This window comes from Phalaenopsis equestris, unplaced genomic scaffold (genome assembly GCF_001263595.1).
Source record: "Phalaenopsis equestris unplaced genomic scaffold, ASM126359v1 Scaffold000002, whole genome shotgun sequence".
NCBI classification, from domain to species: domain Eukaryota; kingdom Viridiplantae; phylum Streptophyta; class Magnoliopsida; order Asparagales; family Orchidaceae; genus Phalaenopsis; species Phalaenopsis equestris.
The window spans coordinates 55,327,602-55,353,007 of record NW_018164444.1 but is presented as its reverse complement, the minus strand read 5'-3'; the positions used below and the strand labels follow the sequence as shown (position 1 = coordinate 55,353,007).

Below are 25,406 nucleotides of genomic sequence, written 5' to 3'. Positions count from 1 at the left end.
TATATATATATATAAGTTTATTTGAAAAGCAATAATTAATTAAACTAAATTTTGATTAATTAATGGAGTTCTTGCATGAATTTGAGTCAAACTCTAAGAATATGAGTTTAAGAAAAAGAGTAGTCCAATTCAAATATTATGTAATAAATATTAGAAAAAAGAAAAATCATAAAAAAATAAAAATTAGGAGAGAAGTAATAAGAAAATAATTTGTTGAAAAGAGATAATATAGTTTTTAAGTAATATTTATATACATATCACTAAATTTCTATGTATTTTCATATTTAACATCAAAACTTCAATTTTGTTATATATGTCATCTTATTTATCTATATTCACCCTTTAAAAATTAAAATATTGAAATTTTTTATGTGATCTAAAAAATTTTGATGGTATAAATATAAAAAATAAAATTTAGATGTCATATATATAAATACATAAGAATTGTTGATATGTAAAGTGCATTCGATATAATTTCTTTAAAAATAGCTGGCCTATCAGCTAATGAGTCCAGCCTTTGACTCAAAGTACACATTGTTCGTAGCGCTGTAATTTAGCCGAGCTGAGTATATCATAGTTCTAACTTGGCTTGGTACAATTATATGTTTTTCATGTTCGGCTCGAGCTTATGTCGAGCTTACATATATTGTTCAAGCTTGATTTGTTTGAATTTTTTAATGTTTGAACTTGATTTGTACTTGATTTGCTTATGACAAGTGAACGAGTATTTCAACGAGCTAAAAATTCAAACGAGTATCTAGTTTTCATACAAAAATATCAATAAATAATTTAACAAGTTTGATCGTAGCCATTAATTATTCACTCATTAAGATACACATAATCATTAGATAATATAGTAATTTTACACTAATGAAGCAAATATGGGAATCAATAAAATTCCTTGTTGATAACTTTGTCATTCATATAAATGAAGAAATATAACTATTCAATGAGAAAAGGTACATCATCATGTCAACAATCTTACTCTCAAAAGCCAACAAGTAGCTCTTCAGGTTAGGGCTGTAAACGAGTCGAGCCTGAGCGAGCACAGGCCTGGCTCGTGTCGGCTCGTTCGAAACTGACTCGTGTTCGAAATTGACTCGTGTTCGAAATGGCTCGTGAATAGTGTGCTCGTGTTCGGCTCGAATTATATTTTTCTGTTCGTGTTCGGTTCGAAATTAAAGTTCAGGTCAACAATATTTATTGAATAAATTTTATTTATATAGTAAAATAAACATATTATTAATATTACTCATGCCAAATCAACATATTATTTCTAACAATAATCTAATCAAAATTAGCTGAATTTATCTCTCCAGGTTTTATATCTCTTCTTATTCTTGGTTGTGCTCGATTTTATGTTTATTAATAAGGCTTTAGAAAAACATGAATTTGAATTTAATAGAGTTTAAATTTAAGTTTGAAAATAAGTATTAATGCGTGCTAGAAAATTCGAGGCGTAGAGTAACAGATTATTGTCTTAGCGTTGTACGAAAGTTCAGCACACATACAGATGAAAGAGAAAAAAACGATGATTACTCCAGAAGTTTTTACATGAAAAACCAGTAAAAAAAAAACCACGGGGTCTGACCCAGTTGCAGAAATTCATTATTAATTGATGATTACAGAAATTCCTTGTCCCACAGACGGGAAATGGTAACTATACTTTTCATATTACAACGTCGATTGACGGAGTCTGGTTGGTGGTGATCGATTTGGTTAATGCTGGTGGACGACGTTGATGGAGATTGACGACGGTTGGCGGTGGTTGACGACGGTCAGCGGTGCTCGTCGGAGGCCGGCGGTCGGGGGCCGGGCCCGTGGGCCCGCCGGCCTCCGACGATCGGCGGTTGGCGGTGACTAAATAATTGAAATGTGTATTGTGCTCTTTCTATTAAAACACTTAACAAAAAATATACAATTTTAATGTTTTGACATTATAAAATAATAATAATTAAACTTATTAAATTTCATTAAAATGAAAATAAAACCAAATATATTTATTTTAAAAACTGGTTTGTACTATTATATATATATATATATATATATATATATTGTGTTTTTTTAGGCAAATGTTCCAAAAAGTTTAATTTGGACCTTCACTTTTGATGACAAAGATATTTGATTATTTTTTATTATAGCTTTCAAATTATGAAAATATTATAAATACAATTGGAATATGATCTATTTATAAAATATTTATTGTTTGTATTTCATTTAGAAAATATTTGATTATGATGTAAATATTGATTACATTAAGGAATATAATCATAAAAAGTTAAGACATAATAGAGTACATTATTTATTATGAATCTAGTAATTATAATATAGAGAGCTAATTGTATGAAATAATATACAATAGTCATAACATAAAAGTTATGTGAAATAGTTGTAATAACATTACGCAATGAATGAGTAAATTCTACATCGTTGCTAAAGAAATGCACTTATAGAGTGTTCTTAACAAATTGTACGCTATTAGATAAAAATTTTAGAGAATTTTTATTTGAAATCAAGTATATCAAATGTTGTATGGATTGCACTCTATAATTCTCCCTATAAAAGGGATGTACATGGATCATTGTATGTCTATAGGGATCTACGACATATAAATACTTGGAAACCAACTATAAGTTATTATTACAATACATGAAATTATGAATTTTAAGGGAACAAGCAAAAAAAGATTATGTTTGGCTCACTAAATGATAATTATTTGTGGGCGCCTACTTTTGCATCAGACCTTATTAACAGGAATCTGAGTTCTCACTTAGCATACACATGTGACAATCATGCTAAAAACTTCAGGAGATTTTATATAAGCTTTAAGGTGTGCAATGATGGCTTTCTTGTTGATTGTAGATATTTGATTGCATTTGATGCTTGACAACTTAAATCAAAATACTTATGAGCATTTTTATCTACAATATCTCTTGATAACAATAATGGACTTTTTCTTTGTGCCTTTGATGTTGTTGAAGTTGAATAAAAAAAGTCATCAGAATGGTTTCTGTTACGAACCATTGGTGGTGAGAAAAACCATTTGGCTTCCATTTCGGACATGGAGAAAGGATTAGGCGAGACCATTAGAATTATATTTCCAAACTCTAAGCACAAAGTCTGCCTATCAACTCTTCCATTGTGATGATAGTCATAAAGTGAAAAGTTTGGTGCAAACTGTAACCAAAGCATACACCAAAGAAGATTATGATGCCAAGTTTAATGGGATTTTCAGCATAAGTGTTGCAGTGCATTCATAATTGAACTCGTTACCGTACAAGTGTTCAAAATCCGACCTCTTAAAAAAAGTCATTTTAACACAAACAATATGACAAATCTTTTGATTCTTGGATTTTAGAGGTCCAAAGTTGATTTGATTGATGTGCTTTGGTTTATGATCATGGAGCAACGTGCATGAAGGAAGTTAAGTTAAGCTAGTTGGAAAGGAGATTTAGTGTCCCATGTTGAAGAGTACATTAGGGAGATTATAACAAACAAAAAGTCATTCGTCATTAAACAATCAACATCAATAAAGGCTGAGCTTAAAGACACACACGAATGACAAATAGTTGATATTGAAAAAAGGTAATGTTGTTGTAGATTTTGATAGATAATCTATTGACACTGCATCCATGCAATATCAATCATTGGATTCAAACAACGTCCATTATGACACACTTTCGTAGATGAGTGTTACCTTGCAAGGAGGTAATTATGTGCTAACACATGATCTTTTATTCATTATTTATATGAATTAATTTAATGTTTTATAAATGTTTTGTTGTAATTGTGAAATTTACAAGCTTGCGGGGTTAAAGGGATGCATCTGAACAGATGTGTTTTTGTTTCATAGATCTGTAATTTTTGAATGTCTATACAAGTACATTTATTTTATGCTCATGAAATTGAGCATAAATTGCGAATTTAAGCTTCTTTATTTCAGGTATTATTTTTTTATTTTAATTTAAAGACTGAAGTTTAGGTGCTAGATTTATAACCACAAAGGAGATGAGTGGTAATTACATCTTTTTTCTCTTCTTGGATGTTGAAGAAACATCTGTAAAATGCTTTAAATTGAAATGAATGTTTGCCATTTATGAAGGCTTATGCCATCTTCAACAACTACTACGACTTTATGGATAATATTTGTAATTACACATTCCCTGTGGAACGCTTTGTCTGAGCTAAACTCGAGATTTTTTATATTTTCATTTTTTTACATGTAAAAAAAATCCCGACGTATTCTCCTACTACTTTTTAATCATTCGCGCGTGTTAAATTTTCATACAACATAAAGACATTAAATTATCACTCTATTATTGTCAATCTCCCGTCACAGAACACACACAATTCTTATGCATTCAGATATCTAATCCTTAACATTCACATTTAAATATACACCGCTCAAATCCTTAACATCACATCAAAAATATCACACACTATATTCTTAAAAATGAATACACTTTTCCATGGGTAATTATGTTTATTAGTCCCTATAAATATCAAAATTTGATTGTTTAATATGTAATTAATATATAAAATTACATGATATGTATAATGTATGCAATTTTCCCTATAAATAAATAAACAATAATAACTTTTTCTCTACTCTTAATTCAAGAAAAATTATTCTATTAGTACACTAGACTCAAAATTTACGTTCGGAGTCCAATGGACATGTGCCATGTGGCAAGTGAGCCTTACATCTCTAAAAAACTTATCTAATCAGTGTATTATAGTGAGACCCACTTATACTTATCATGCTGCAAGTGAACGCTAAATTCGGGACGCATCCGATTCACTGATGGAATAAGCGCTCCCATATCTAAGAGCCATAATTTCCCCCACCCTCCATTCTCCTGCATCAAAACCCTAACCACAAAACGACTGCCATAGTTCATAAAAACGTAACTTTTGACAGCAGAAGTTTTCCTCGCCAACCAACCTGCCCCCTCCCTCAATCCACTAAAGCCATAACCTTTATCCCCTTTAAGCTTTCAAGTCTTCACTTTGCGCGCAGATCTCTCGTACTTGTTGACCAATCCACCTCTCTCTCTCACCCCCTCCACCGCCCGCGCGTGCCCTAACTCCTCGTCTGCAACTCTGCAACAGTATCTCCTTTTCATCATTCCGTCCACCATGGAAACTCATTCCTCCTCCTCCCTTTTCAGTTTTTTACCCCCCTTGAGTTTCTCACTCTGCACCAGAAGCATTGTATGGTCCGGGGAGAAGGGGGATGCAGGGCTTGAAGTAGAAACAGGGGAGGGGAAAGAGAGAGAAAAGCTGACAGAGAATTGTACTGTAATGGATGCCGTGCAAAGGAGCCGAACTTGGTTTGTGTTCAGCGAAATTGTTCGTGTTTGGAATGGGCTCGTAAAGAGTGTGTTCGTGTTCAACTCGTATTTGATTTGAAATTAACTCGTTAAAATTAAATTGAAAAAAATAATGTTGACTAGTTGTTACTATTTAAACTTAGATATAAATATAAATAATATATTATAATATAAAAAATATATGTGATATATTATCATATAAATAATTATATAATTTTTTTTTATTTCGAGCTAAAATTAGCTGAACACACGAGCGAACAAAGAGCTGTTGTGTTCGGCTCGTTTATAATTCGAGTTTTAAAACTATTTTGCGTTCGACTCTTTGCTTAACGAACAAATCGAACACGAGCTGTTCGCGAACAACGAGCTTTTTTGACAGCCCTAGTTCGCTTGACGAATCTGAAAAAAATATCATCGTTCTTGAGAAAAAACTTCGAAAGAAGTTTGGGAAACGCTCATTCGCCAAACAAAATTTTTTGGAAAATTTACATTTATAAACACAATTGTTATGAGTTAACATATCTAACATCAGAAATTTGATATTTATATTTATAACATTTTAATATTAATATGTACTTCACATTTATAAATAGTGATAATGATGTTTTTGATGTGATGTCAAAAAATTGAGTTCTATGCATTTAAATGCAAAACGCCCTATTTTTATTGAAGATTTACATAAATACCACTAAAGCTCTTAGGTACTCATATATCTAACATTTAAATTTTAGTTTTTCTCATACATACAAATCTTGCTAGTTGCTTATGCATGAAAATGCATATTTAGTTATAACCATGATATTTTCATATGGTATGATATATTTGAGGGTATAGATATAAATAGAAAATTTTAGGAGTTTAGGTATGTTTTATATTTTCTTCAATGATATGTACTCAAATTTATTATGATATTTGGAGCATTTTATAGAGAGCACAAAGTAGTCTTTTTTTTTTCGAAGAATGGCGAGAGACTATTATTCGAGCTTCCAATCATCCATAAATATCACATTCGTAAGACCAACTGTGCTAAAGAAAATTCGAACCCCAAATCTAAGAGGTCTTATATCGTGAATGCCAACCAACTGGCTGGGTTACGCAACAGGAACACATACTAGGCTTTACTAGTTTATATTAGCCTAAAATTAATCACTCAATTAGCTTCTAGCTCTATGTTCATGAAGCCCAATTTCAATTAAACAACGAATGATAATTGATAAGTCTATTAACTATGGATTAGCATAATCAAAATAGTGAAAATTTTTTAATTATCTTGATACATGTTTAATAACTTATTTTACTAAAGACTAGCTAAAATACATAAAATAACTCCACAATCATAATTTTATTAAACAAAATATTCAGAAATGACATAATTAGAATATTTAAATATAATATTCAAGCTAAATTAACATAATCTAATAATATTTGATAATTAAAAAATTTCATCTAAATTGCATTGTTGTAAATAGTTAACCCACCCACGTAAGACCATGCACCTCATGAGTAAGTTCGTTTGGGGCAGCTTATTTGGTGTAATCGCGTTTTGAAAACACACCTAACCTATTTAAGTAAATTGCATTTTGACAACTTAGCATTATAAATGATGTTATCATTTATAACATCGAGATGATAGTTTTGAACTATGGATTTATTTACTTAATAAATTAAAAATATGAGTGAAAATTTCAATATAAATTTTGATTTTTTAGAGAATTTTAAAAATGAATAAAAAAGAATGCTGGATTTTTAAATATTAATATTTCAGATGAAATTTATGTAAATAGCCAAATTAAAAAAATATAAAATTAAAAGAAAAACAAATAAGATCTAAGCTTTTTAAATTCATTTTGACTCAAAAACTCTCAGAACTAGTACTGAGGACGGCGCTGGAGGGCACCAGAGAAGCTTCTAGAAGATGCCGGAGTCGCCCACAACACCATATCATGCGAAACTTGACCAGTCGCCGGAGCGGAATCCCCCACCGCCGCCGCCGTCGCCGCCTCCTCTCCTCCTCCTTCCACCACAGCCGGCAGCCTCTGAAACTCCGCCGCTAAAAACGAAGCTCCCACCACAACCACCGTCCCGGCGGCCGTCACAGGCCCCGCTACCACCCCTCCTATAACCTCCCCTCTCGCTAGCGCCACCGATATCGTAAACTCCGGCGAAGCCTCCGCCGGAGGCGGCGGCGGAAAAGTGCCGCACAGAGAAACGATATCGAAGCGGCCGGAAACTGTAAAAACTTGTAAGGGTGGCGGAAGGCGCCGCCGGCTGCCGGAGCGCGAGGGACGAAACAGCCCCGCTGCCGGCCAGGATCGAAAGGCCGACACGGCGGCGTCGAGCGAATGCGGCGACGCAGTGGAGAATATCGCTACCGGCGGCGAGCTCTAGGATAAGGGGGTGCATTGAGGGCGGGTTATGACGAGCGGCGGTTTGGGTTTGTTTTTTGAACCGGGGGGGCGGCCGCGCGGTTTGGGAAGGGAGGTGGAGATAGACCGGTTGGCTTCGCCGGAGTTTTTGGTGCGGCGGATAGCGGTGGTTTGACCGTCGTCGTCGTCGTCGCAGGGTTGGGAGAGAGCGATTATGGAGGTGGGGGACGAGGGTTGGTAGCCGGCCATTTTTGGAATGAAGGAGCAGTTTAGAGTTGAGTTGGGTTTATATAGGAAAGTGTTAAGATGTGTCGCTGGAGTAGTTTAAGAGGGATTTTTTTGGTATTTGCATGGGTCACCAAAGGCCCATGCAAGTTTTTTGGGCCTATTTGGGCCTCTCAGGCGTTATAAATATCTCGTCGCGGTTTGGGGATGGTAGGGGCGTGCTCAGCTCGTGTTCGACTCATTTATATTTCTAGTTCAAAGGTGTGTTCTTGTCCGCCTCGTTTATTTAACGAGTCGAACACGAGTCGTTCACGAATAAAGAGTCGTTTTGACAACCCTAATCACATAGCCATAAGAAGTTAAGGATTGATGCAAGATTTAAAACATAATTTAAATCTAATTTAATAATTTAAGACTTTGAACTGATTATAAATCTTTGCAGCCTTTTAAAAATTATACTTATCAGATATATATATATATATATTATATATCTGTGTGTGTGCGCGCACACGCGAATGACCTGGCTTATTGGTGCGGCCTTTGACATAAGTTCATCGGGCGCGAGCTCTTCGAATCAGAATCAAACACATCGGGTTTTTAGCTCATATGGTGAAATCGATATTTGGTGCCCACTGTAACAAATATCGATTATATATATATAGTTGGACCCGCATTTCTCAGAGTAAAAAAGAAGAAAGTTGGAGCCACATTTCTCAGAGGTTCCATAGAGACGCTAATCGAATCCTGCAAACCGAAGACTGCACCACCACCAACATTACAACAAACAACTACTCAATTCAGGAGTGCCTTAAAATCTTGAATACATATCCCAGTGTTAAGGAAGACAAACCCATGTATTTGAAATATGTGAAGTTGCTAGGGAACTCTACTCGTAGACTGTTCTTCGCAAATTTGGACCCATAATTTTGACTTTCTCGATCTTTTATGAATGATTGATTAGGGTTGAGATTTGTTTTTATTTTAGTACCAGTCATTGTAATAATTATGTGATAGACTCTTTGCTTCTATGTCCTCCTTTAACTTTATGTGATTTTTTTGTGTCATTACATTTATGTTTATGTCTTCGTTTATTTCTCTTACTATAATATATTTCCTGTTACTTCAAGTTAATGTTTAACATGTTTAAAAAATATCATTTACCACATTTTATAGAATGGATGAAGAACAATTTAACCACAATCACAAAGTTGCTCTCGCCCTCATCTTGCTATACTACTGTTATCATACATACGTTGACTGAACCCCCTGTATGACATCAAGTTAGGTTGGAGAAAAATGGGTAGGAGAGTTATTACGGGGACACCCAACAAAGTTTGCAAACATATTCCGTATGAAGAAGGTGATATTTCTCGACCTGCTTAATGAACTTCGGAACCTTCATGGATTACACAGCTCATCAAGAACAACTGCCAGAGAGGTATTGACAATTACCCTATATATCTTATCCTAAAATGAATCTATTAGAGGAGCTATGGAGCGATTCCAAAATTCCTTGGAAACCATTATTAGGCATTTTTTTCGTGGGTTTGAATGCGCTAGTGAGTCTGACATACAAGATAGTAAAGTCCGAGGACCCAACGTTTCAAACCATTCCCACACAAATTACAAATGACCCTCGATACATGCCCTTCTTCAAAGTAAGTGTCCAACATAATATTCATTTTCAAGAAAAAAAAATATTGATTTTAAATGGTTTAGGGGTATTTTATGCATCATAGGACTGTATTGGAGATATTGACGGAACACACGTCGATGCACGACTGTCTCCCGCAGAGAAAGTCGCTTACATCAGACGGTGTGGATACTCAACACAAAATGTCATAGCCGTGTGTGATTTAAATATGTGTTCTGCTTTTGTGATGACTGGATGAGAAGGTAGCGCACACGATAACCATGTTTTCAAGTTTGCTACTAGAAACCAAACATATGAGTTCCCTTACCCTCCTCTAGGTATGTATATTTGAGAAATTAATTTTGTTTTATACTTCCATTTATGACTAACATCACGCAACAGGTAAATACTACTTGGTCGACGTCGGATATCTCTTACGAAGGGTGTTTCTTAAGTCGTATCCAGATACAAAGTATCATATCCCATATTTTGAAAGGTCAAACGGTGTAGCACGTGAGAAGAAAGAATTATTCAATAAAAAAACATTCATCATTGCGAGGCGTAATCGAACGATCATTCGGAGTGTGGAAGAAGAAATGAGTTATTTTGCGTGATATGCCCACTTATCTATTTCCGAAGCAGGTCCAGATAGCAGCGGCCACCATGGTACTACACAACTTTATTAGAAGACATCCTTCAAGAACTGATACAAAATTTATCGTGGTTGATGCAAATTTACTGCAAATTCCCCCCGAAACATACGAGTACCATGTGGGCCGCACCATACCACAGCTTGAAATGAATTCACTTAAAACAAACACCAGAGATGGTGAAGGGGCATCTAAAATGGCAGCTTTGAGAGATCGAATAACAGACGACATTAACGAAACATGTTAAGTAATGTACTTTAAAGTTTGGCTAAACAATTACGAATGCTTGCTTATTTGAGGTTTTTCTATAAGAACAATCTATTGGCAGTAAGCATTTATGTTAATTTTGGTTAAATTACACGAAAACATAAACACCGCATCCCTTTTCTACACGTTACCACATACATTTTCTTCTACAGCTCAAAGTTGATTTTCTTTATGGCTTTAGTACACTCTGGTTGTAGTATACTTCCGCAGAGATGGCTTTATGTGGGTAATTATGGCTCAAACTATATATTGTTGCTTTTAACAGTAGCTCATCTCATACTCAGATCCAAATATTGTTTCGTCTCCTATTGATCTGTTAGGCTATTTGATAACATATCTGCTTTTCTAAAGTAATGAATGAAATGGATACTTCTCTATGGATCAAGAATGAGAATGGTTATACATTCGGGGAGTAGATGAGTGGAGCAACTGTTTTATTTTAGCTATTAAATTGCTTCCCAATTCTACATTCAACTATACATGAGTGGGGAGTCCTGCAGTTTTATTTTAGCTATTAAAGTGCTTCCCAATTAAAGTGATGTCAGGGAAGTACATTGTTTGCTTCAGTTGCTATGCAGACAATACACAGTTCACGAATTGCTATGATTCCCAATTTAGAATGGCTGCTTCATATTAGGGTGCTTTATATGCGGTGGGATGTTAGAATGATCAACAGTTTACCTGCAGTGCATATTTATCTGTGCAGGTTTATTTATCTAAACAACCGTGGGAAGTTAACAATGTTTTATTATTGCTGGAAGTAAGCATTTAAATGGTTTAATACCGTTCTTCAGGAATCTGAAGTTCTTTGGGTTGCATACATCACTTATGTATAACAGGTATCAGCTTTGGGCATTTGAATGGCTTGGTACGTATATGGGTAATATTTTCTGTCTTTATGAATGTGTTGGCTGCACTGCAGGGTTTTCATTTCATTTCATGATATGCCCACCAAAGCACAGACTCTACTCACCCACTACTGGACTCTTCTACGGGCTGGTGAGACTATTCCACTACAGATTGATGGACTGACTAATTTGCTGACTGATTCAAGGCAATGATAATTGACGGTTCGATGATCGAGCGAAGATAGACGACAACAGTAAGCTGGAGGTGCGCCAGCGGCGAGCAGAAGCAAGGTTATTAGATACTGAAGGAAAGCCCGACCAGAACCACAAGTGGAAGTTTCCCTGCATGTGGCTCGTCCATGATAACTTCTTCAGATTTACGTGAACTAAGACCTATCACTAAGTGGGATGCTCCCTCCAGCATGATCGAACCTTGTCCATGATCTCTCCCGGCTAGAATTGAGACTGGACTCGTTTCCCCCGAAAGCAACTTCCCTTTCCCACTCTCCTTTGGCTGGATCCCTACACTGGCTTGGGACTGGCTCATATCTCACTCAATGTTAGGCAGGAAGTAGTGGATTCAATATACTGAATAAAACGTCGGAAAGGTGACCCTGTGTCGTTGAAGACAGCCTAAAATAACTTCCCCAATCGAAGCCCCATCATCCCGAGCCCTCTAACCTAGCTCAAGACCACACCTGAGCCACCCTTTGGTCTAGATCATACATAGGCCTTATCCCAGAGCAAATCAACACTTGGAGGACGTTCGTGGACTCAAGGCGAAGCTTCCGAACAAATCTAATCGAAGCATGAGACTCTCGTTGAGATATCTATTAGTGATTGGGACAACCCTCCTGGCAAAGAAAGAAAGGCAGGTTCAGACGAAGCTGCATGTTTCTCATTATGAATGAATGCTATTACTGCTATTGGGGAAAGCAGTAGGTATATGAATGAATGCTGTCATTTGCTGAGAATTTTGAAGGAAGCTGATAATTTTTTTTTATCTAGTTAACTGAAGTTCATTGGGTTGCTGTCACCATTGATGTGTAGAATTTGTGGTTGTTTTATTAAGAAATCTATCCTATTATCTGTTAAAGTGATAGACATTTGATGTGAATGCAAAAAGTTTAAATGTTCTCAGCAGTTGCCATGTAATCAACCCTTCAACCTTTTCTTTCTTCAGCAACTGCATGTATTAATTTATATCTCATTATGAGCTGGAGGTTGTATGAATGAATGCTACGAATTTGCAACTCTCTGTTGCTGGTTCGGTTTACCTGTGTTCTCCTGTTGCTGATTCGGTTATCCTGTGTTCACATAACAATTGTGCTTCACAATTTGTTGATAAATCTGAGATGTAGCCTTCGAATTACCTGCTGTTTTAACATAAGAATTCTTAGGAGTTCACTGTTTTATACCTGGAAATTGAGACACGCTCTTCATCCCTTCAAAATGACCATTTTTAACTTTTAAAATGTAGAGTACACTTCTTTACGCATAGATAAAGTGGGATGCATGTAAAAATTGAAGTTAAGGTGTTACATATGTTTGTGCCTCTATTCTCAGTTCTGCTTCAGTTAGAACGTATAACTATTCAGAAGTTCGAAGTGCTGCAGCCTATGTGTCTCTATTATCTTCAAAATCCATTAATTTAGGCCTTCTGAGAGCAGAGTTCTGCATTGAATCTTCATTCGCAGAAAATTACAACTTCTTCTAAATATGTGAATTAAGCATCAAAACTTCTGTTTGCTGCCTTGGTTTAATATTCTTTTTTAAGCATGGTCTAGTTTGGTTTTTTCCTTCTGGAGCAGAAGGCAATTGAACAAATATCATATTTGTTTCACTTCACTATTGGATTGGAAATAAACTAAAGAGGGTGATGGTATGTCCCGGGTAGGTTTACAGTAAGGGATCTATATTGCTGTTCATGGCTATTTATACTGCGGTCCATGGCTATAAACTGCTGTTCATGGCTTTCTGAAATAAATCCCAACGGTGATGATGCGACATCTTTGGATGGCCCAGTTATTGCTAGGTAACCAGTGCAGCCATTACATAAGATAAGAGATCAAATGTGTGCATTGGATAAATTTGCTTTTGGTTGCTTTATTTAATCAGTTATACAGTTGTTATAAGGTAAATAAACTGATTTTATATGCTACCTTTTGGTTTCATAAGGTAAAGAAAATGATTTTATTTTCTCTGTTACGGTTGTGTAGGATTCTTAGAAGCTTTTTGAAATGAAATTGGTGGAATTCAAGCTCACTGAAAAGAAATTGATTGTAATTGATGATATATTGTATGTGGCAAGGGAAAAATGCTTTTGTTTAACGAATTAGCTTGTCTAAAATGAGAGCAAATGTTGGTTTTATGAATTCTTTTTTCTGTTTAAAATTTAAATCTGTTGTGCCAATGAATGGAACAGCTTATTATAAACTGTCACGTGTGGAGCAACTTGGACGGCCTTAGAATTTTGTTCTCGGCAACCGTTACTTCCATAATTTGATAGTTTGAGAAGTGCTGGCAGGAGAGGATAGCAGAATTCTGTTCTTAGGAGAAATGTAATTTGATAAAGATGCCAAGCAAGCCAAACAAAGTTTATAATAGAAGCATTATAACCTTATTTCCGTAGCCTTTTATGCACTTTCTCCCTTCTTTTGCTTTTACCTGCACTTATGGAATATGTAATTCATTGTTTTTACAGCTTGGATGGCCTTGTTTTTTTACTGCATGCATACATGTGATTATGGATTCTATGGAACATGTTGCAATGAATTTATCTTCTATTTACCTTGTTTTCTTTTTTTTTTTTACTTTTTATGTATATTAATTTTATTGAGATAAATGTGGAGCGGCTTGGATGACCACAGAACTTTGTTGTCAGCAACCATTGCTTCCACAATTTGGTAAGTTCAGTTTTTTTTATTTCCTTTAGTTTTTGACTGATCTATTTTTTTCTTAATAATTGCAGGAAGATGAGCTCCAGGTATTAAGAGAAGTCCGGGCAAGTGATGGGTCGATGCGGGTTACCGTCCTTGTTATTCACGTCACGCCAGACACCTAGCAACGACCGACAATTCTACAGGTGCCCGCGGTGGGCACACGAACCGGAGGACTGCAAATTTTTTAGGTGGGCCGACAGTACAACCGTTTCTACGATACCCCAACTGGACGCCGTTGTTCGAAGTTCGACGATATCACAACGGGAGAACACCAAATGTGATTCGAGTGCTTCCGTTTCTACGTTATCCCAATCGGACATGTTTGCTTGGGATTCTGAGGTATAAGAACTGGGCAACATTTGTCGTGATATGCTTCTATATTTTAAAGCCAATATTGTCATTTTTTTCCTTGTAATTTTAACGTGGTATTTTTTCTTTTTTTTTGTCTCATTGCACTCCATATTAGTGTGAATGTGTACTTCACTTTTGTATGTATAACTGTGCTTATTTGATGTGATAGAAACTTTTTGAGTTATATAAATGCAATTCAACTCTTTCGCATTTTCATGTCTTCACATTTGAGAAAATTACTAATCTACGTGACAGATTATTCATTCAATTAAAAAAAACTGTAAATAAACTATTTACAAAACGCACAAACCAAACAGCTAAATAGCTTATTCAGAACAGGAGCAGAATGGTCATTTATCCAGAATCAATTTTTTTCCAAACACACAAATCAAACAACTAGTCAGCTTATCTTAATCAGCTGTTCATCAACAGATTATCAAGATAATCGGCTTATCAGCAGAAACTGAATAAGCTGCAGCTGCCCCAAACAGACCCTTAGTGTAAAATGTCAAAATAATTTATACAACTCTCATAAAACCAGAGTTAGAAATATAATTTTTCTTTATTGCACTCCCTCTACGATAAATAGAGGATCGTTTCATGTAAGAGGGATCTTTTTTTAGGTTCTCCTCCTTAAGTATTATAAATATTCAATTATATAAAAAGAGACGAGCTTGAGAATACTCTAATTTATTTTGGAGTAAATTGTGGTGCACCTCTCTTTCTCCCTCTCTATCTTTTCTAACGCTCAATTTATTAGGTGTGATTCACAAAACAAATTAAGATTCAAAAATATAACACGCACACACACACACACATAAAAGAAATGACTAGAGGTATACGAGCCTCCAGCCACTCTTAATGTGCCTAACAATTCAAGTACCACTTCTGTAAGGCTAACTGTGCCTGAGGGAATTCCTAAATATGTAGAGGCTAATTGTGTCTTCAGGTCAAAGTTTCATATAATAGCCTAAATATTCAACCAACGCCAAGGTATACGTCAATATATATATATATATATATATATATATATATATATATATATATTAGAGAGAATAATGAGCCTCTACATATTTAGGCTAACTTAAAAAACAAGCTAAAAAAATATGCTCTTGTTTGGTTCGCTAAATAAACAAATCAAACGTGAGCTGCTTAATAAGTCGAACATGAGTTACTCGTAAACGGGCACTTTTTACAGCCATAATCTGAAAAATATAATAGAAACACCTCATAACAAAAATATCTCACATGAGGCCTCACAAATCCTCATATTAAGGTACATAAATAAACCTAAATATTCAATTATAAGACATATAAATACATAAGAATCCAATTAATATGAATTTAAATCCAATTTTTAAAAATCCACTGTAAACCCATAAGTCCATAACAGTTCCACAACTAAGTTTACAGACAGTCACGTATATCAAATAAATAGATTAAAAAACAAAAATTACATCAGCCAACACATGGTTTTATTTTCCAATTATTACTGCTCATAATGTTCTAAAAAAAACACATAAGAAATTACACAAAAATCAATCATAAACATAAAATTTACCAGAAATGCAAATTCATGATTGTGGAAGCTGAAATTTGTAAAGTTCTTCTGGTGCTTGAGAGTGGGAGAAGGGAGAGAACCTTATGGAGAAAGAGCAGGGCACAGGATGAACCAAGTACTGCTCATGGACACTAGGGGACCAACTGTCATCTCCACCCAATCCCATATGCTTATGGTCAAGATGCACCTAATTTACAAAAACAGCCAGATTAGAACAAAATAATTATATTTTTCTTGCAAAGGCATTAATATGATATTTTAATTTTTAGTATTCCAAATAAATATATTAGAGGATTTTATCTATGACCGTTAAAATCTAATCTAAGAAAATTAATCTAATCCTCATAACTTCTAATATGAATAAATTATTTTCTAATATAACTTCTAATAAGGATAACTTTGAAAAAATTAAAGATGCACAGATAGCATAGATATAGTATAGTTTAAGATATATGACTTCATAATTAAAGTTATTTTCTAGTATAACTTCTGACAAGATATAGTATAGTTTAAGATTTTCTAATATAACTTCATACTTGTATCTATTGCACTTTGGTGCATCAATTTAGGCATGAAAATGTGTATTTCACTTCTAAAAAGAATGCGATAGTGTTATTTTTTAGGTGAAATTAAAGATTTGTTTGATATGCATGCAAATATTAAAGTTTAGCTATTAGATATGTGAAATATGTAAATATATAAGAATTGTAATGTATGTATTTAAATGCCCCTAAGAAAAAGAGGGATTTACATATATTTAAGCATTTACATGTCTAACAATTAAATTTTAATATTTAATTATATCACACTCAAATCTTGCACATATTTTAATGTTTATGACATTAAAATATTATATATGCAAATATCAGAGTTAAGATAATAGAAATATAAATGCATTAAGAACTGTGTTATATGCATGTAAATCTCCCATACAAAATTTTAAAATTGAGAAAGCTCCATATTGAAAAGAGCTCTCATATTGCTTGAGTTTCAAACAAAAGTTTCTCTTATTTTAGTTTAGTTAAATAACATGCACATAAACTTAAAGAAGATAAAAATGAAAGAGGCATTTACATACATACCACACAATTCTTATGTATTTACATATCTAACACCTAACTTTCATTTCTACATTTACACCACCCAAATCTTTCATATCACAACAAAAATACCACCATTTCAACATTTAAAAAGTGAAATACAACTTTTCATGCATGGCATTGTGGCATATTATGTAAAAAAAGATGTTAGGTGTTAGATATATGATTACACAGGCATTGAGTAGTATGTATGCAAATCTTCCAACCTTAAAATTGTTAAATTACCTCTATGTCATCTCCGCCCACCAAGTCTTCGTTACGAGTCGCTTTATCGAGTTCAGCAGCAGTGTAATAACTCGCACTCATCTGCATTGGTGGTGATGCATCATAAGCAGAAGCAAAGAACCCAAATCCATCATTATTCTCGAACGAAACCCACCGGACGTCAGCCCGACCCGAACACTCTCCCGGAACAATGTATGGCACATGCAGATCTGCCACATCGGCTTCATATAAGCCGAAAAAAGCCGCTTCTTTCCGATCTGGATAACATTCAAACGGACCTCTGCCATACCATCGAATCCGATTCAACGATCGAACTACATGGAAAACGACACCAATGCGCGGCAAGGGAGGAAGATTGCTGTTAGGGTTTACTTTGTATTCGACGATTAGATCACCGGAGGAATAGAATGAATATTTCACATCGATTCTAAAGAGTATGATATTATTGTTGTTCCAGTCAGTAATGATTTGTGCAGAATCTGTGTCCTTAAAATGGTTTCTGGGAAGACCAAAGATGGTAGCTGTAATAAGGAGAGAATCACCTGTCTTCTTCTCTACCGAGCAGTGCTTTGTTTGAAATAAAATATCATCCAGAAAAGCAGATTTCCATTTTGATGCGTAGCTGAGAGGGCCGCCTCCTTTGTCGTTATCGGTGGGAGCTCGCCAAAAGCAGGGAATTATGCCTTTGTCCATTAGAAGGCAGCCTTCAACCTTCGAGTCAAAATGAGTTTAGAAAAGAGCAAAGGCTCAAAATAATCCTTTGACCATTAACAAGTGACCAATTTCGTATCCGCGTTCTAAGTGCCCCACTTTTATGACAGACTATTAAAAATTGATCTAAATTAGCATTGAGCTGAATTTCATGATTAAAGTTAGCACCAACCTTTAACTTTGAGAGAACTTCAGGAATAAAAATTTTAAATGAAATATTATTATTATTATCACTCTATTTTCATATGTAATATATGAAAATTTGGATTTATGTCAGGCAGGTCTACTATGGAAGCTATACATTTTTTGAGAGGTTTGATGGAGAAGTTCAGAGATAATAAGATAATAAAAGAGATAATAAAGAGAATCTACATTTGATTTTTAGTGATTTAGAAAAAGCTTACGACAAGGCTCCAAGAGATATCCTTTGGAGAGTTCTTGAGAAGAAAGGTGTTAAGATGAGTAATATTCAAGTCATTAAAGATATGTATATTAGCTGTTACTTGTGTTCGAACTAAAGGAGGATTGATCAAATATTTTCCTATTTCTGTTGGATTATATCAGGGATCGGCTTTAAGCCCATATCTTTTTGCTTTAGTTATGGATGGTCTTACTGGACATTTACATGTGAGGATGTACCTTGGTGTATGCTTTTGCTGATGGTATCCTTCTCGTGGATAAGACGAGAGAAAAAGCTAAAAAAAACCTTCAATTATGAAGGTCTATAATGGAGTCTAAAGGCCTTCATTTGAGTAGAACTAAAACTGAATACATAGAATGTAATTTTAGTAGTAGTAGCTCTAAGCTCTAGTGCTCTAGTGACAGAAGAGTAACTTTGGGTGATCAAATTATTAAAATGTGTGAACGATTTAGATATCTCGGGTTTGTTGTTCAAAGCGATGGTGATATAGATAGAGATATTAATAGTAGAATTCAAGTTGGTTAGTTGAAGTGGAGGAATGTTTCGGGCCTTTTTTGTGATAGAAAAGTACCGCTTAGACTGAAAGGAAAATTTTATAAGATGGTAGTGAGACCTGCAATGCTCTATGGTGCTGAATGTTGGCCTTTAAAAGAGAAGCATAATACTAAGTTAAGAGTTGTTGAGATGAGAATGATTAGGTGGATGAGTGACTTTACACTTAGAGACAAAATGCGAAATGAATATATCTGTGATAGGGTTGGCGTAGCTCCTGTGAACAAAATAAGAGAAAGTCGTCTTAAATGGTTCAGTCACATTAAACGTCGACCATCTGATGATCCGATTAGGAGAGTAAATGTTTTAGATTCGACTTATGTCAAGAAACGCAGAGGTAGACCTACGAAAACTTGGGCTTATTGTATAAAAGATGATCTTAATTTATTAGAACTAAATCAAAATATGACACTATATAGGACGCAATGGATAGGACACTATATAGGACGCAATGGAGAAAAAGGATTCATGTACCCGACCCCACGTAGTGGGATTAAGGCTTTGTTGTTGTTGTTGTTGTATATTTTCATATGTAATATGATATTTCTCTATTATATAATAAAGTATTTTATTATTATTCGATCTACTTAAGTAATATTTTTTTTTCTACTTTGGGCCTATATTGATTACATTGATAAAGTATTCAGGTTCCTTAAATATAAATGACCATATTTGATTGTTAACTTCATCAAATAAAGATTCACCCTCATTCATAAATTTAAATAATTTATTACATAAGAAAATCGAGTAATAATTAAAAAAATCATTTAAACTTTCTATTCCTAAAATAACTTCAAATTTAATGATTTGTGTTAAATTTAATCACGAAATTCAACCTACGGACGAATTTGAATTAATTTTTAATGGTCTTTGATTAATGTGGAGCACTTTAAAATTCTGAGACTAAATTAGTCACTTGTTCATAATTGGGAGTTTATTTTGGGCTTTTCCTCGTTTAGAGAGCATATATATTCTTGAACAATGGAATGCACTCCTCGTTCTAAGTAAATAATAATTTAACTGGGATGAATGAGAATGATAATGGAAATAGTAAACATCAAGCATTTCTCACATGTTCAGAGATAAATTTCTCACTTCTTATGGAAGACTATAAGGTTAGCAAAAAGACACCAAAGATATGCAGTTATATAGAGTATTGCAAATTCAATAGCATATATAAAACAAAACAATTTCTAGATTTTGCATGCATTTGAAACGTAATTTCTAGAATTTTGCATGCATTTGGAACGTAGCATTATTTCCCCAACAAAGCAAATATAGAGACTGCAAATTTTGCTGAGTTTAGTTAGGAAAAATGGGAAATAAGTGGAACTTTAGGAGGTTTTCTAAAGTTTCTAGTATGAAGGTTAACAATTGAGTCTCATAACATGGCAGTCACAATGATGACAATTTTGCAAATTTTTTGTTTTATATTTTAAAAATTAAAAATTATATATATAAGGGTTCCAAACATTATTTCAGATCAAAACATAAAAAATAAAAAAAAATAAAAAAAATAAATAAAGGTGATCCTAAATGACCTTTAAGAAAATGCAGAAATGCCAAGAAACACGAGTTTTCTTCCCAGTAATTTAGTAAAAAAAAGAGAGCATTTGTATGCAAAAAGATTCAAAACAAACTAGAGGACTCAGCATCCGTAAAATTGACAGATAAATTTCAATATAATAATTCATAAAAAATGAAAGGCAAATATGAATGATACTTTTGTGCAAGCAGCAAAGAAACATTAGTGTTGAAAAAATAATAATAAACTTTAAGATGACCAAATGAGCACATGATCATAATAGACGAGCAGTATTCAACAAATTAATGAAATTATACCTCCCAGCTCTCGATTGTTACGGTTCGAGTACTGAATTTGATACAGAAATTGTTCTCTCTCTTAATCGTTATGATGTCATCAGCAAATTCCGAATGTAAAATGGACTTTTTAACGAACCTGATAGCCTGTAAAAACACCAATTTGTTACAAACTAAGGGGCTGATTGGCATTTTTTTTTTCATATTTTGATTTTATTTTATTTTGTTTTAAGTCTTGATTTGAATTAAAGATGTTTAATAGAGAGAGTTATTTAAAAAAAAAAACTTATAATATCATTTAGATGTTTTGTGTATTCTTAAAAATTATATAAACTAAATATATATTTAACAATAAAAAAATAAAAACAAAAACAAAAAATAAAAGTGATGTCAAACAAATTCTAAACATCTAATTTCCAACATGTAACAATAGGCATGGAAGAGGCATACATGGGGACCAAGCTTCCTTTTTGGAGGCAGAAGAAGTTGACTAGAACCAAGAACATGCCCTTCCTCCGCCCATCTCGTCGACTGTTTAAGTTTCGCCGTTATTGTCACAAAGTTCTCCGCTGCTGAACTTGAACTCCATAGAGAATACCATGGAGAAGATTCAATTTCAATTTCATAACTCCTCTGAGGTAATATCATTGGGAGTTCAAGTGTTCCAGATCCAAGAGTCCATCCATCTCCCTGAAAACTCCAGCTAAACTCTAGAGCATTTGTTGCTTCAAAAAACTGAGCATTTACTATCTACAAGATGAAATAAACAAATGAATACATTGCATAAAGTGCCAAAGTGGTCCCCTAACTGTTTACATGAGGTCATTTTAGTCTCAGAGCCTATAAAAGTGTCAAATTAGCCCTTTAATCTTTAAATTTGGGCTGAAATAATTCCCATATTAAATACTTTGGGGATTAAAATGGCACTTTTATAGACCTTGGGACTAAAACGACTTTACAGAGTTAGAGACCATTTTCACACTTTCATTGCCGAATTAATATCAAAATTTGAAGAGATGTTAATGATACCTTGACTTTGCTTTCAGTTAAGGAAACTTTTATGGGTTGATAAACATACTTCACTTCTGAAACAGAATATAAATATTAAGTAGAGCTATCCATAGCATATATTAAATACAGTCATGACTACCTTTCTCTTATGCATCTCTAGGATTTAGAAAGTTACGAGTCAGGATTTACCATGGACTAAAGTGCCAAAATAGTCCCCTGACTATTTTTATGGGGTCATTTTAGTATCAGAGTTTATAAAAGAGTCAAATCAGTTCTCACACTATGTTAATATGGGCTGAAATAGTCCCCAAAAAGAATTATTTTAGCTCTAATTTAAAGAGTCCAAGAACTAAATTGACATTTTTATAAACTTTGGGATTAGAATGAACCACCAGAAATAGTTGGGATCATTTAAACCATTTTCTCATTTACCATGTAAAGCAGGATGAGGTGTTCGATCTGGCCATGTGAGGCCATTCAGACAGAAGTTCAAGTCGTTTGGTAAATCACCAAAGTCGCCGCCATAGGCCCAATGTTTGATCCCATCTTTTCCCTCCTTTAACAAGCCCTGTAAATGATCATACAATTGATCCAAACAATTATCAGACATGCAAGATCCACAGCAAATTCATAAAATTTTCAAATAGGGAAAATAAAGCAAGCGGGCTTAATAAAAGTGTTCGTGGCAGCTTAGTGCCACGAGGGAAGGATTGCTAGTTTATTATAATAATTAAAAGAAGCTTTTACACAGGCGCCACCCAAAACTTACTTATATACACATTTCTTATTATTTATGTGCAACGCCCTAAATCCTCCATATGTAAACTGCAGCACATCTGTCATCAACAGCTCCAGCATTTGAAAAGATTAACAAAAGATTGGCCTTGTAATTCTAGTTAAAATGCAATTAAAAAGTCCATATTTCATCTTCCTCTTTCATGGAATTTTGACTTTTTGTACTGTAGGCTCCAAAAACTCTAAATAACGGACTCTCGTCGAGAGCTTAATGTATTAAGTTACGGGTCAAATTTTCAGAAAGCATATGAGATAGTAGATAAGACACTATGCAGAGATTTTGCCATCATTTTATGACTATAAGATCCGGTGTTCAGGGTTTCCCATAGGCACAAGCCCCTATGATTAACTAGCCATCCGGATTACATGAGAAAACTATCGATTATGGCTAGTCATTAGACGCTAAGTATTTAGACATAGTATATAATAGCAACAAATTTAAAATTTACGATTATGAAATTATCACTATTAGCTTAAAAAAGGATGGTGGGTGAAACAATGACAAACCTGATCAAGATCTCATGGTTCCAACATCTCGAATTGTCATAATCTTTGATCTACTTGGTCGAAGAAGATAGTTGACCCAACCTAAAAGAAAGATCATTGTCAGCAATCATTGGTTGCTTCGTCCAAAGGAACCTTGTAGTCATGGGGTGAGTGTTTGTCTAAAGGGACTAAACAAATCGACCTTAGCTTGCAGAGAGTTTCATCTCCTATCAAATTTACTCTACGATTTACAACTCAAAAGCAGAATGTCATTGGGGAACATATGAGCTATAGACGTTAATGTTTTAAAGTGAAGTCTATTGGCCAAATTATTCAGTTAGATGGTTCTAGTTGTAATCATTTCTTTTATGGAGCCTACTGGCCAAACTATGTGGACAGAAAACGAGTGACGTCTTTACTGACACAAAATTAATTTGAGTTAGAATTTACCAGTATACTTAATATGACATTGATTCTTTACGAGATTGAGTCAACATTAGATTTGTCCATCTCAACAAATAGTTGTGAATGGTTGAAAAATTTTGCATTAAGCATTGAGTGATAGATTTTTTCATTTAAATATTTTTGGATATCACGATTTAAAATTTTAATTTTATAAATACACCCCTTCAGTTAAAATTCAAGATCAACACGTTCATCATCGAGGAAAATTATAGCTTAGACAAAATTACGAGTGTTAGTCTTGTCAACTCCAGTCATTGTGAGAAGGATTAGACTGGCTCAATGTGGCTCAATCTGGTCAACTTCGACCCCTATAGTTGATGAGAACAATGCAGAAATATTAGCAAGCGATGTCATAATCAACAAAATTTTGAAGATGTCAAATTCCTTATTAAAATATTGATTTTAGTCAATATTGTAGTCATAGCTACGTTGTTATCATGGGTACAACGCTATTACTGTTAAAATTAAAGACTTGTGATAATATCCAAGTATTTTAATGTATTAGCTTGTGTGAACTGAAGTATGTACTATGTGACTTTTAGCTGTTTGGTTTAAGAGAAATAAATTTGAACCAATGATAATTATTGAACGAGCATTTACTATGTGAGTTAATCAATTCAATGTGATTATGCTATGTGAATTATTTAAGTTTTATGTTTTCAATTAGTGGTTATGTGTTGGATCCATTTGTATGTGTGTAAATTTCTTATAATGTGCTTCCTATCCATATTTTATGTGGTTGAGAAGGTGTGTCCTTAGTTGTTGAATTTGATAAATTAGTTTCGTTAAGGGATTACGAAAACAACAAGTGTGCTAGACGTCTTCAATTTTCTTGGAGTAATGGAAATAAGTTTGTGTTGATTCACTTCATATAATTTCAAATGATGATCTGCTGATTTAATGTTACATTAATTTTCAAAAAATTTCTTATAATTTTGAAATATACGACATCATATTTTTCTATTTTCCATATTCAAAACACGTCAGAAACAACTCTAGTAACTTTGTTCATCGAGATTTGCTGAGAGCGGTCAACAACAATGTTATAGAGAATTCAATCATCTTTCCAATGATATCAAGAACATCAAAATCAAATGAGCATTGAGCGATGTGCGTTCATTTAATCACAATGATGTGTGTTCCAATTACTATTTTGCCATGAAATTCGAACATTCGCAATTATCACAATTTGTTCATTGAGATTCACCTAGAGCGGTCAACAAGAAAGTTGTAGAGACTTTGCCATCTTTCCAACAATATCAATAACATCAAAATCAAATAAGAATTGAGCGATGAGCACTGGTTTTATCATTGTGGGGTGGGTTCCCATTATTATTTTACCACGAAATTCGAACATTCGCAATTGTTGCTATTATTCATCGATTTCTCCTAGAGCGCTCAGCAAGAAAGTAGTAGAGATTCTGTCATCTTTATAACGATATCAAGAATGTCAAAATCAAACGAGAATTGTGTGTTGTGCGTTGTTTTTATCACTGCGGGGTGGGTTCTCATTAATATTTTGCCACGAAATTTGAACAGTCGTAATTGCTGCGATTTGTTCATCAAAATTTGCCTAGAACAGTCAACAAGAAAGTTGTGGAGAATTCTGTCATCTTTCAAATGATATAAAGAATGTCAAAATC

General features: G+C 34.1%; 2 protein-coding genes across 2 annotated transcripts in view; both read right to left on the bottom strand.

Moving 5' to 3' along the window:
• Window positions 1-7,274: 7,274 nt before the first annotated feature.
• Window positions 7,275-7,736, bottom strand: LOC110019045 (AT-hook motif nuclear-localized protein 26-like). The gene has a single exon (XM_020716573.1). It carries the CDS (start codon window positions 7,734-7,736, stop codon window positions 7,275-7,277), a length of 462 nt encoding a protein of 153 aa, XP_020572232.1.
• Window positions 7,737-16,008: 8,272 nt separating this feature from the next.
• The window catches only part of LOC110023894 (beta-galactosidase), a 31,707-nt gene continuing 22,309 nt past the window's right edge, over window positions 16,009-25,406 (bottom strand). Inside the window, exons 8-13 of the mRNA XM_020723536.1 lie at window positions 22,450-22,585; window positions 22,036-22,091; window positions 21,457-21,756; window positions 21,028-21,153; window positions 17,502-18,212; window positions 16,009-16,363 (exon numbers count right to left, since the gene is read on the bottom strand). Coding sequence (XP_020579195.1) covers window positions 16,190-16,363; window positions 17,502-18,212; window positions 21,028-21,153; window positions 21,457-21,756; window positions 22,036-22,091; window positions 22,450-22,585 — 1,503 coding nt within the window. The 3' untranslated portion in view covers window positions 16,009-16,189. The remainder of the gene's footprint in view (window positions 16,364-17,501; window positions 18,213-21,027; window positions 21,154-21,456; window positions 21,757-22,035; window positions 22,092-22,449; window positions 22,586-25,406) is intronic.